At 43.1% G+C, this 13,832-nt stretch overlaps 1 protein-coding gene across 7 annotated transcripts in view; it reads left to right on the plus strand.

Annotated features, from left to right (window-relative positions):
• Positions 1-5,242, plus strand: part of FAM53A (family with sequence similarity 53 member A) — a 111,128-nt gene extending 105,886 nt beyond the window's left edge. For all 7 annotated transcript variants that reach the window (XM_044062314.1, XM_044062317.1, XM_044062319.1 and 4 more), the window contains one exon: positions 4,067-5,242. In XM_044062314.1, coding sequence (XP_043918249.1) covers positions 4,067-4,393 — 327 coding nt within the window. In that variant the 3' untranslated portion in view covers positions 4,394-5,242. The remainder of the gene's footprint in view (positions 1-4,066) is intronic.
• Positions 5,243-13,832: the final 8,590 nt, after the last annotated feature.

Genomic DNA, 13,832 nt, shown 5'->3' on the forward strand with positions numbered 1-13,832 from the left:
GGTTTTGTGCCTAAGAAACATATGCTTAAAATGGCAGAAGATTTGATTACTATGATTAGAGGTTCTATGCCCCCTCCTGATAAGAGGCCTAGGGTGGAACCGGAGTTTGATAGTTTTGAACAGTGTTCAGAGGCTTCTGAGTCTTCTGCGGAAGATTTGCAGGAGTATCCTCCTTATTCTGATTCTGATGTGGATGATTCCACTCCTACAGCTTCTCCTCCTGAGGATTTCTCATTTTCAGAGACTCTGCATTCCATGAGGGAGCACTTTAAATGGGAAGGCCAGGATTACTCTGATTCCAGGAAAAGGCTTAGGGAATTCTTGTTTTTGCCCCAGCATAGGCCCTTAGCTATTCCTCCTGTGTTGAATGTGGTAGAAGATGTTTTTGCAGAGGCTTCCCTGAACCCTGATTCTTTGCCTCCTGCTCCTGTTAAACCTGATAGGTACTATAGGGTGCCTGAAGCTCATAAGTATCTTTTAAGAGTCCTAGGGCAGACCCGAAACTGTTTCTCAGGGACCTAAAGGTGTTAAGGCCTCTGTGGTTAAAAACCCTGTTCCCACTGATAAAGAGGCAAGGGCTTTGGATAGATGGGGAAAGAAAGTGTATACTTCTTCCACTTTAGCCATGAGGGCGTTGAATTGTCAGTTTCACATGCTTAAATATCAAAATTATCTCCTTTCACAACTGAAATCTAAGGTGGATGCTTTGGCGGAAGGTATTGAGTGTAAAGAGTTGCTGGATTTAGTTCATGTGTCTGAACAAGTGGGTAGCATTCTTTGCAATGTGGTTTTGATGCTGTACAGGCCTCCTCGAGGGTGGCTGCCACTAGTTCTGTTCTTCGCAGGCATGCCTGGTTGAGGGATCAGAATTTAGCTGAGCATGTTAAGACAAGGATTTTGGATGCTCCTTTACAGTCTGATGTGTTGTTTGGTTCGCCTGTGGAAGCAGTTTTAAAGAAGATGGAGGACAAAGCTAAGTCTATGCAAACTGTTAAAGATTTTTGCAGGTGCAGCCACCCAAGTTTAGTAGAAATTGGCCTACTAAGGATGGACATATCCTGCTTATGATTCACAGTCTAGGGTAGGTCTAGACGTGGTAGGGGCAGAGCTCAAGGTTCTTTTAGGCCTAGTTTTTAAGGCTGAAGTTCTCCTAGATGGTCCTCTTCCATACTAATGAGCTTTCCTTTGTCATTATGTGACTTTCCAAATGTAAATTGATTTAAATGGTTATAATGACATCGTAATTTGATTTATTAAATCCTAGGTATGCCTTTTGGTTGCTCTCTAGGATTATTCTCAGATGGCAACTAACATGCTGTGCCAACATGGTTTTCTAGTTTAATATAAATATTGTAAGTGAATTTTTTATCTTAAAGCTTAACATAGACAGCACAGCTGCATTTTTGATTTTCTATCTAATGCAGCTAAAGAGCTATTAAATGTTCGTGGTATTTTTAGTTAGTGTGATATATATATTTTTTTCTCATTTTCTAAATTTCAACATTCATGTAATGGGCAGAAGTGTTTAGCCTCATATGAAAAGCTCACGGATATTGTGTGTAGAGTTTGAAATGCTAGTACATATCGATGTAATGTTTTTGTATTTTGTAAAGGTCTAATTTTGAAAGAAACTGTTCATCACAAAGTAATCATTACATTCTATATTTTTGCAGTTTAGTAACACTTGTGGTTCAAGAGAACATGAACACTTTCTTGAACTGTGAGGCTATAACTCCGTTTGTTAAAGATCTAGAGGTTAATTGGAGATCTTTTAAGATTTGAAGACAATGGTAAGCAAGTAAAACTTAGGCTGATTCTCAATCTGCTAAATCCAGCTGTTTGCCATTGGATATCTAAACACTTGTAGAGAACTGAACAACTATATGCCTCATTTATCTGACTCCTTATTTAACACTGCATTATTGTATACAGTGTTATATTTTGTAGACTAAAACAAGCCATATGAAACTCAAAAAGATGCGACAGTGGAAATTTTAGAAAGTCTTCAGCTAACTTTTTCTATCAAGTTTAGCAGTATTTATTCTGGTCTTGAATATGCTAAGCTTACTTGCACTTGTTTATGCTTGCCCTGCTCTTCTAACTGCTTTTTTTTTTTCTAAATATTTTAGTTGCTAGTCTTCAGTTGCAGCAGCTAGCTTACAGATTTTTACAAAAGCACCTGGGCTTTAACATTTTTTTAGCAGTCACTTGTGGTCCCTGTTATGCTATGGTAGGGTTGATGCATTGGGTACCTCCTATGCTTGCCCTGCCATTTGGTATCTCCCCCCCCCCCCCATGTGCCTGTGGATATGTATAAAGTGTTTTTGGTTTGCTCCACTTCAGCTGAAAATCTTTGTAAGATTGTCACCATTTTATCTGAGTATAGTAATTAACCAAGGCTATATAGCTCTGCACTCCACAAATTATGAAAGGCTATAAACGGACTTAAGTTTGATCTTTTACAGTGACTTTATATATGGCTATAATAGCTTGATTTAGACTTGCTGATGTATGTATCTGTCAAATAATATATCTGTACTGGTTCATATAATGTATAGTTTTTAGTGCTAGAGACTGTAACAAAAGGTTGTACACTGTGTAAAAAGGATGCTAAAATGATTTGACAAAGTTTACAGGACTGTCCAGAAAATCTGCTGTACTGAAAACAAAACCTAAAATATGCAAGTTCTTGATTTGGGTGGTGGGGGTCAGAATGGCCATGGCCTGGAACCCAAACACAAGCAACAAATCTGCAGAAGCAGCAAGAAAGTGTGGTAGGCTATTAGGATGCGTAGGAAAAGGCATCAACTCTGGGAAGTGGTTATCTTTCCTGTATGTAAAATAGAGGGTTATAACTGCACTACTGATCATTCCCAGTTAGTGTTTTAAGAAATGAGTTTAAGAAACAATCCTCTAGTGACTGTCCTAACTCTTGTGGAGTTCTAGCTGCCCTAATGTACTACAACTTGAAGGGGGGGGGGGGGGGGGGGCAGGCAGGAGAGCAAAGTGATCTACAAATTTGAAAACCATAATGCACACAACAGAGAAGTGTCCCAAAGTACTTTTGAGTGTCCTTTGTTAGGGTGCTCTCTTCTCTCTTGTGTGCTACTAGCTTAACAGCACTGAAAGTTAATGCCTTGTCAGAAGGATGCTTAACAAAGTTGTCTTTTCCTGAGTTTAGAGCATGGTGGCAGTACTTCATGTACTGCAGGTTTAAGATCTCCTTTCCTGTATTATGTGGATTACTGGACAAGTCCTAGATAAGATGGAAGAAATATCTTATTCTGATGTCAGAATTGCACTTTTGAGCAGAAACAAGATAAAGAAATTTTTGCCTTTCTAATCTGTATGTATTCTTGATTGAATTTGTTAGAGATCTTTTAGCACAGTTAAGCTAGTCAAGTGGTGGAGTGCTATGTTTGGGCAGGAAGGCATTATGACTTTGGTAGATTGTGTGTTTTAGCTGAAATGAACCCTCACCTGTATCTCCTCGTCTGTGATGGCTTCCATGGCTGCTGTGAGAATGCAGTACATATTTTTACAGCTTTATTTATGTTGAGCTTGCTAGCTGTCAAGCACCTAAGCTGCCATGTTGCCTGGCCTATAGTCAGGGCTGTGTCCCTCAGCGCCATCAGTGCAGGCCAGTTTCAGTAATAAAGCTTTACTAAAATGAAAAAGTAAGGAATCTTGGAGCTTTCCATTTACTTTGCACCTTAACTTCAGTGGAGAAAACCATGTTAAATGTACAATTTCCTTTCTCGAGGAAAGGATGGTCAATATATACAAGTACAAAATAAAAATAAGGGAAAAAATGGAAAGCACAAGAAGTTATTTTCTACAGTTCCATTGTGGCACTTTGGGGGGGAGGGTATATTTTCAGCTGCGTGAAATTTGATTTACCAGGTGCTAAAATGTCTTGCCTTGCATTTTGTTTTTTGATATTTCCAAATGTTGGGAAACTAGTGATTGTGACTGCATGTGGACTTTGTCCTTCAAGCACCAGTACTGCTTTATAGTAAGTTTTCCATTGTAACTGGTTATGTAACTATATTTTTTTACTTTCCAGACTTTAAAAAATTCAAAAAGCCTTGGATCTCTCAACTATGAAGATGATGAGGATGATGATCCTCAAATGAAGACTATTGTGTCTTCACCATGTGACTCAAACGACCTAATGAGCATAATCACCCCTGGCTCTAGCCCTCTTAAAGAGACACTGGATATAATGCAGCATCATCCTGGTCCTCACAGAGATGGCAGCAGTGGTGGATGCTCTCAGTTAACTGCAGCAGTGAGTGAAAGTGACGAGGACACTAGTGACTGTGAAAGCACTGAAGAAATATTTTCTTTAGACTGTGCAGACTTGGATTTAGAGCAAATAGAGAGAAACTGAAAGTTTGTCCGTTCCATTTTAGAAGTTTGTTTTTCTAAGTTCCACTTGGTAGAAAACTACCTTTTGCATTGTATGATGACCACAATAACTTTTTTTATTGGCGATTTTTGAGCCTGCTTTAAGTAAACATTTTTTTTTTCTCTGAGTGAAAAATTATTCAGGATGTTAGAAATATATTACATGCACAAAACCTAGGAACAAGAAGTTGAATATTTTGGTCAATGCAGTTTTTGATTAAACAGATTTTATTAACCAATATTTTGAATTGTGCAACTTTTACAGTTCTGGAATACACTGGTCTGTATTTTGAAATAGTTTAAAAGGGGCATTTATTCTGTATTAAACTACATTTAAGCTGATATTGGTATTGGTGCGGGTATAATGCTGCTTATGTTACAGAAGTCAGTGTTTGTAAATGAATTCTGTTGTCAAACCAGAAATAGTCCAGCAGGAGTGTCTTGACAACCTGTCTAAAACATTTAGTAGCTGTCTTCAAATCTGTGGGCAATTGTGTATATTAAGAAAAAGAAAAGTTGAGTATTTTCATGTATTTTTTCACTTGAAGCTTTCTCAAGATACAGTTATGGCCATAAAGTTTTGGAATTTGGAGAGGCATTTGTCTACTTGAATATTTATATAGTTGCAGCAGGACACAGAGTGAGTTAGACTGGAATTACTGAGTCATTTCACACTTTCCTGCTCATTGTTACATGGTTGTAAAGAATGTTCAATAGCACTTGAGTTGTGGACCATGACCTATTGATCAGTTCCACAGGGAATGAACTTTCTTCAGCAATACTAAAAGGAATTTAGTCCTTGAATCTAATAAAATTGTATTTTTTTGCTTTACGTATTGTGTATTTTTTTATGCAACTTTTTTTCTGATTGTAATTCAGTACTTATTCTGTGCCTACCCCCCCACCAAAAAGAGGTAGTTTTGGGAGTGGTCTCTTAAAAGCTATGAGGATTATGTACAAGTAATTGGGGCTTTCCTCTTCCAAAGTGAAAGTGGGTGTATCAACTTATATCAGCATTGCATTTTAAGTGTTGCAACATGTAAATGTATTTTATTTGTACAGTATAGAATGTGTAATTAGATTTAAGAGACCCTTCTGTCATGAACCTAAGCTTACTGGCTGTATATAAAGAGTACCTATAGTGAAGCAGGTCAGTTGAAAGGTTTCTGTACCAGATTTAACACATAGCTGAGAAATGGAATAGTAGGTCCCTTCTACAAGCAAGCTCTTTCTTATACAAAAGGCTTACCCCTCCTCCCTTTTATTTTGAAAATGACCTATTGCATCACCCATCATACTTCACTTTTGGGCATTAAATTAATTTGAGGTATTAAACTGATTTGGAGCCTTAATTTATGGCTTAGTTTGGAGCCTTAATTTATGGCTTAGTGAGGAGCAGAATTATTATTAGTCATTTATTCCTCCAGTGGTGATCAGACTCTTGTGAAGTCTGTGAACAGATCTTGTACAAAGTTAACAATTGAGTAGTCATCCAGTTTATCTTTATGTAGTGGGAAGAAACTCTAGTCCCCCCCCCCCCCAAAAAAAAATGCACACACTTTGCAAAAATGTGCTTTGAAGTTTGGAAAAAAATGCAACACCTTAGAGCTTAACTGTTTCACAACCACACGCAGCCCAAGATCAGATTCAATTATCCAGCTCTGGGGATTTGTGTAAATAGGTACCAGCTGGCTTCTCTGCATAGGCTCCCTTCAAAAAGCTATGTAATCCATCATTGGTTTTGACATTCTTTCCAATGGACTTTCCATCATTTTGTGGTAAAGGTTCAGATGTCTGCTTGGCACTCTCTGTTCATTACAGTGTTTGTGATTACAAGCAATGGCTCTGCTGTGGTAAGTAGGTTGAGATTTTGTTGAGCTTGCTCTTAAAGACTGTTAATGTAGACAGTATTAGTCTGACTGGACATGGGTCCTTTTTCAACGGAGGCCTGGGGAGAAAAGCTCCAAGAGTAACAGTAAATTTTAATGCACACACTACAATAATCAAAGTATAAAGTAAACAAAATGTAGTGTACATAAGGACTTACAAATACAAATTTATTACATCTTGACGACAAAACCTGGGCTTTGAACATAGCTAGTACTAGTAAAGTATGACTTGCGTCAACGTACAAGGTTAAGACATGTCGGTAGGAATAAAGGATTAAACACCGGGGAAGATCTTTGATATGGCTGGGGTATACTGTGATGTATCCGAGCATTCATGAGGGGTTAGTACAGGAACATAGTCACTTATTTCTTAGGTAAGCTGTAAGTGGTGGCTTAAAGTGGTTAGTGGATGAGACCGAGGTTCTGGTTGGTTGGTACAATTTTGTGAGTTAGAGAGAGTTGGTTGTAAAGAATAATGTTGGGAAGCTGAAGCCGGTCTAGTATCCTTTAAAGCTGTACAATGATGTGTTCTGTATGGGCAGTCAGATAACATGCTTCTAGCCTGGATAAGTCCGTTTTCCTTAGATTAGTTAAAATTGGCGAGGCATTTAGTAGAGTGGAGAGCAGATGGGCTTCTGCTAATGTAATTTTGGCCATTGTGGTCAGGAACCTTTTGTGCCTATATAGACTTCCAATTTTCTTATGGACTTTTTTATAGTTGGGGAGACATGCAAGTCAAATTTGTGGTTACCACTCCAAGAAGCTTTGTACGGGTTGTCTGGGAGATAACAGTATTGTCTTTAGCTATTCTGTTAAATGGTGCGCATGACATGGATGTCTTAAGTTGGAAGAGTGATTTAGTTTTGTTTGGGTCCAGGATTAGATGGTCATTGGCTAGGCTAACCATATTTCAATATGTGAAAGTTTCCTTTGTTTTGAGAATGAAGAGCTGATATAGAAGTGGCAGCACAGATGAGTGTTCCATCATCTGCATACTGTATTATAGAACCGTCTGTGTAGTAGCTGTGTGTAGATTATTAAAGAGGGAGAAAAGGAGAGGGCCCACGATAGCTTCATGCCTTTCTTTATCCACTGGTGTCCCCCAAGGATCTAAGTCGCCCTGCCATGTAACAGCACGGCCAGTTATGAAACCATGCTGTGGCAGATTGTGAGAAGGATAGTTCAGTTAGTACATCTATTAGTTTGGAATGGGAGACCATATCAAAGTAAGAGCTGTAGTGGTACTATGTGAAGGGCAAAACCCATGCTGAGTGTTTCGAGAGGTTATTTATTAGTAAGAATTTCATGACCTGGAGATGAATGCACCTTTTGAGTAGCTTTAAAGGTGAAAGAATAGCAATTGGCCGACAAGTTTCAGTTCTGTGGAAGGTCCCCTCTTCATGAAGTGGGATTATGTGGGAAACTTTCCACAGTTGAGAGGCCTTATTTTCGAGAATTAATCTATTTATAAGGATTAATACTGGGAAGGCTGTAGATGCAGCTGCAATTTTGAGGCATTCACTGGGTAAGTTATCTACAACAAGTGTAGTAGGTTTTAGTTTCTGGAGTAGTTTTTTTAATAGTAGTTGTAGGAACTGGGGAGAGAGAACGAGGCATTGCTGGTTGTAGGCTTGGCTGGTTTGGTATCAAGAGTAGGAATTTGCTGCTTGGAAAGGGCAATTATGATAAAGTCGCAGCTTGTGGCAGAAGAACTGGTCAGAGTATCAGTAGCACTACAAAAGTCAGAAATGCTGAGAAGCAACCCAAAAAAAAATGAAGTATTCTGTTAAGTCTCATCTACTGAATATGTTTGAGGATGGAGCTTTTTATTCTAATTACAAAGCTAGTGAGCTCTTTCTTTGATCCCAAGTGTGGAAAACAAATGATGTTATGTAGTCCTATCTCACCTACATTCTTACCTGTGGGTTTGGAGCTGAATATAGGCTCCGACTCTGCCGATTATACTAGCTTGAAGTCTTTCATTGGCTGGGCTAAGCAGGTATCCCATGGTGCACTGCTCCATATCCCCAGATCTCGTTTGCCGCTCGTGTAGCTCTGACGTGGTCTCGCTTGGCTGTGGCTAAGTACCCTCTTTTTCTTGACTAAGAAAAGTTTTGATTCCTATCAAAAGCCATTTTCATAGCTATTTGTCTAGATTTGTGTCTAATTGTCTGTTTGTCCAGTTTAAAATTGTGATTGTGTGGTATCCCTCCTTACTGTTCCCTCGGGCTAGGCCCGTTTCAGTTGGAGGGCCTAGTTCTCCTCTGTTACCTTCTGTTGGGTCCAAACCGTTTAAAGGTTTCTACTACCCTTCCTTGTGGTTTTCTATCCCTTGTTCAAGTGTGTGCTAGTTTTTGGTGTGGTTTGATTGCTGTTTAGTGTTGGTTACTGCTAGCGTCGTTCCCGCTTTTATAGAGTGAACGCCTGTGTTTTGTTACAGACTTGGCTTTGAGTTGTGAGGTAGTTATTATGTCGAAGGATACCAAGGAGCACAAACCTTCGGTTTTAAAAAGTGCTCGAAATGTGGGTACAAAATGTCCATTACCAATAGGCATTCTATTTGTGTCTACTGCTTAGGAGCCCTCCATCTGCAGGAATCGTGCAGCTTTTGTCATGCGTTTAGCCCAAGAGTTCTCAGAGAAAGAATAAGCTAATCTTAAAGGGACTATTAAAACCCTCTTTTGAAGAGGCTATGGATTCGGCTTCCAGTGGCAAGTCTAAATCTGGCAAGGCAAAAAGAGATCTCCGGCTCAATCTGCTTCATTGGAACCCCCGGAGAAAATATCTAAAACTGCATCGACCTCCTCGGCTCCACTGTCCTCGGCGCCGCATCGACCTCCTCGGCTCCACTGTCCTCGGGGCCACAGGAAGGATCGGTATTGATGGAACCGGCATTTGCTCCAATTGTATTGGAACCTCCTAGGAGCCGATCGCCCAGTCTCAGACCAGCTTCTCCTGAGAGGAGATCGCATTCTCCATCCCTGTCCTCCAAATCCTCCTGGACCCTTTCGGATGTGGATGTTGATAGGGTGGTTCAGAGGCTCCTCCAGTCACCAGTTTTGGCAAAATTGTTTACGGCTATGGCCCAGTCTGCTCCGGAGCCCATCCCGACCCAGACTTCAATCATTCCTCCTCCGAGCGCATCTCTGTCTTCGGAGCCGGAGTGTTTGGCGCCGCGTGATGTCTCTAGGCTGGCCCTGATGCCCCATTCGGCTCCATCGGTGACCCAGTAAGCTCCGTCCTCAGGACTCTGGATTCTTCGGTCGGTCCCGAGTGGGGACATCTCGGGCCTTATTTCAGTTCAGAGCTTCCCTCTCGGTGCATTGGCTTGGGGAACTCTGACCCCCGTCATGGCCTCTGAGACTGGTCGCTCCTCTGATTCAGGGGGCTGGCCTTCGAGGCTGTGCAGATCGCGCTGGCCAGATCGTCAGCTACATCAGGCGGGTTGGTCGCTCAGTCCCCCACCACTCCAGTGAGAGCTTTGATCACCACCCATCCATGGACAGCAGAGCACCAGGGCCTAGGGATATCCCCACGAGTGGTCCCCAAATTTCTGAGGGTCCCTCAGAGTTCGTGCCTGAGGAGCTACCCAGAAAGAAAATGTGCAAGAGGAAGCACATAGACTCCCAAGATGAGTCCCTCACCTCTGATACCTACCTTGAGGAATCTGAGGGGTCCCCCAAGTCATCCTCTGATGTTGCCTTCTCCGATATCCTGGAGATACTGAAACAGAGGTGACTGGCCTTCCAAAGCCCTTTCAGAGGAGGAGTTAGTATTCCTTAAGGCTTTTGGTGCTCAACCCTTCGAACTTCTTAACCTCATTTGTCAGTGTGGGAGAACCCCGATTTCTGTGGAGCCTGTGCCCAGGCGTCCCAACAAGTCTCCCCCCCCCCCGGCAAAGAGTTTCTATCTAAAGGAGTCCCTGTAGACGCCATGGTGGTGGCGGCAGCCACCCAGAAGGAAGTAGCAGAGTCTTCTTCATCCGTCCATCCTCCTAACAAGGAGTCTAGGACCATGGATCGGTACGGGAAGCGTACCTTCTCATCAGCAACCTTCACACTACGGTCGCTGAATTACCTGTCTCGATTCACTCTGCTCCAGAGAGATCTCCTCAAACAGTTGGGAGATACTCTTGTGGGTAACTTACCTGAGGCGGTGGCTCAGACTGTTAACGCCCAGGTCTCTACCCTCAACTCCATTAACTCATCCATGCATCTCATTTCGTATGCAGCAGAGGGAGCGAGTAGGGCAGCAAGCTCAGGGGTCGCCCTTAGAAGGCAAGCCTGGCTGCACCTGTGTCACTTTGCGGAGGCTTTCAAGTCTTCCTTCACTGACTCCCCCTTTGGTTCCTCCTTGTTGGGACCAAAGTGAAAGACACCCTCACCAGGTGTGAGCAAGAGGGAAAGACCCTGTCTGCCGTAGGGGTCTTTTTCCCTCCCTTCTAGACCTTATCCCAAGGCCCCCTCCAGAGGCAGGGGAGGGGGGTTATTCAGGGAGACGTCGCCCCAGAGGCAGAGGGGCCCCCCGCAATTTGGGAGACTGATTTCTTTCATGGCTCTCCACACTCTCGTTCCTGAGGGTGTGCCCGACTGCGCTTATCCAGAGCCAGTCAGGGGTCGAATTTCCTTATATCCAGAAGCCTGGGAAAGCATTACCCAGGACCGATGGGTATTGCTTATAATTTCCAGAGGTTCTCATTCCATTCTCATCAGAACCCCCGCCAATCAGAAAAATCCCAGACTTACCACCCAGTAAAAGGGATCAAGCAGCCTCAGAGGTCTCACTGCTGCTAGAAAAAGGAGCCATCCAGCATGTCCCCTCAGACCAAATCGGATTAGGGACTTTAGATTCTTTTTGGTGCCGAAAAGAACAGGGGACCTGAGACCCATACTAGATCTCAGCCAACTGAACAATTCCGTACACAAGTCCCAAGTTCCGTATGGTCACACTACAATTGATTCTCCCATTGTTGGGAGAGGAGGTATGGATGTGCTCCATTGACTTCAAGGATGCTTACCATGTGAAGTTGGACAGAGCATCCAGGAATCGCCTAAGCTTCTGGCTGGGAGTCAGTCATTTCCAGTTTCGAGCCCTGCCCTTTGGTCTCACCACAGCCCCCAGGGTGTTCAAGTATATGGTGGTGGTGACGGCTCACTTGAGACTTCAGGGATTCCAGGTGTTTCCGTATCTGGACGACTGGCTCCTTACCGCTCCCACCAGGCATCAACTAGTTCAAGCCAGGGACGCTACCATCAATCTGTCACCAGTTTGGTACAACAATAAATTGGGGAAAATCTGCCTTATTGCCCTTACAGCGTGTCACATTTATAGGAGCAGGATTAGACACCATTCGAATGCGAGCATTTTTACCACAGGACAGGATCAGAGAGTTGCAACAGATGCACATGCTGATGCCCCTGAGACGAGCGAAGGCAAGATGGGTTCTCCAGCTCCTAGGGACCATGGCAGCAACAATCATGTTGGTTCCCCTAGCAAGATTGAACATGAATTCTCCAATGGCTCCTCTTTGTTCATTGGTCTTTCCAAAGACTTCTACTGTCTCATCCCATCTTACTCATGGACAGATGCAAGCAGGAACTCTGTTGGTGGCAATGCACCAACAATTTGGACAGGGAAAGCCCTTCATTCCACCCATCCTGTTTGCCATGGTGACCACAGACGCCTCCCAGATGGGGGGGCATTATCTTGGCAGGACAGTCCCAAGGCACGTGGCAAGAACACTAGATACATCTGCATATAAGCGTCCTAGATATGAGAGCAGTGCTTCTTGCATTGCAGGCACTTCAGAATGTTCTTCCTCTAGGGACGATTGCGATACCACACTGACATGTTGTCTGAGTGTATCTAAACAAGCAAGGGGGAACCAGGTCTTACCCTCTGTGCAGAGAGGCCATGCGAGTGTGGCATTGGGCAGTAACTTCCCAACTGTTTCTGGTGGCAATGCACATTCTGGGGAAGTCCAGCGTGATTGCGGATAGACTAAGCAGAGCTATCCTGATGCCTTACGAGTGGTCCCTGAATCGCCTGGTTGCAGAGCTAATCTTCAGCAGATGGGGTCAGCCTTGCTGCAACCTTTTTGCCAGCCCACTCGATGCGAAATGCAGCAACTACTTCACGCTGATCCCCCCACAGGGGGAGTCACCCAGGGACGCTCTGGTTCACAATTGGCCTTCCGGCCTGCTTTCTGCTTTCCCTCCATTTCCCTTACTGTCGAAGGTGATTCAGAAAGCATAATCCTTGGGAAGCAGAATGATTCTGATTGATCGATCCACACTGGCCATGCCAAGTTTGGTTCCCCTTTCTTCAATTCACTGTGGACACTCCTTAGAGTCTGGACCCACAACCAGATTTACTGACATGTCAGGACAGTTCCACCCCTCCCTGATGACCCTCCGGTTGACAGCCTGGCTACTCCACTTCTATAGTTAGTCAGACTTAATAATTTTTCACTGGAAGTGGTTCATATATTATCGTCCTCTCATAAACCATCCACTAGGAAAATTTCCCCTGGCCTGGACAGATCTTGGAGAAGTTCTGATAGATTGCTTCCTCTGGATTGTTGTTATGAGACTTCTTTTAGGAACCATGGTTCCTAATTATATTAGGATAAGTCTTATAGGGGTTAGTTAGCTACGGGAGATCTGAGGTAGGGTCTTGCATCATCATGATATATGGGGTTTCGAGCTGAGGGTAAAAAGAGTCGAGCTAAAGCTAGTAGTGCCGAAGCCGGAGCGTGGGACGGCTCTGGAAGCCCAAAGAAGCAGAAAGAAGAGCAACATGGGACTTGGTAGGTACGCACATAACTTCTAATTCTAGTAAATGGAAAAGGTTTTCCATCTGGGCACATACCAGAGGCATTGATCCTTACACAGCTCCAATAGGTTCAGTTCTGGAGTTTTGTCCATGCTCTTCCGTCAGGGTTCCGCATCAGCAACCATCAAAGTTCAACTGGCGGCGATCTCTAATTTCCACATAGCAAATGAGCCTAGTCTCATGGTGCATAGACTTTGCAAGGCGTTCCTGAAAGGTACTCTATTGCTCTGTCCACCGGTGTCCGAGCCCATCATGCCCTGGGATCTCAATTTTGTTCTACAAGCCCTTACTTTACCACCTTTTGAGTCTGCAGCTACCTGCAAATTGAAATTCTTGACCTGGAAAACAGCCTTCTTAGCAGCAATCACTTCAGCAAGACGAGTTTTAGAAATTCAAGCCCTCTCAAACCTCCATATTTAATCTTCCATAAAGATAGGGTCTCTCAGACCAGAGCTGCCTGTTTTCTTTCCCCACTTTTCCAACAAGGCAGAATTTAGATTTCACCAGTTGGATGTACATGGACAATTACGCTTCTATATACACCGAACAAAATCTATCTAAACCGAACAAAAGGTAATCCGGAAGTCTGACCAACTTTGTTTCCTTTTCAGAAAACCGAATGGTTTCCACGGTATCCAGAGTCACACTGTCTAAATGGATATCTAGCGGTCTCTTTCATCTATCAAGCAGGAGGTAAAG

Source organism: Protopterus annectens, chromosome 2.part1, assembly GCF_019279795.1.
Source record: "Protopterus annectens isolate FY-2018-M chromosome 2.part1, PAN1.0, whole genome shotgun sequence".
Lineage (NCBI taxonomy): Eukaryota > Metazoa > Chordata > Ceratodontiformes > Protopteridae > Protopterus > Protopterus annectens.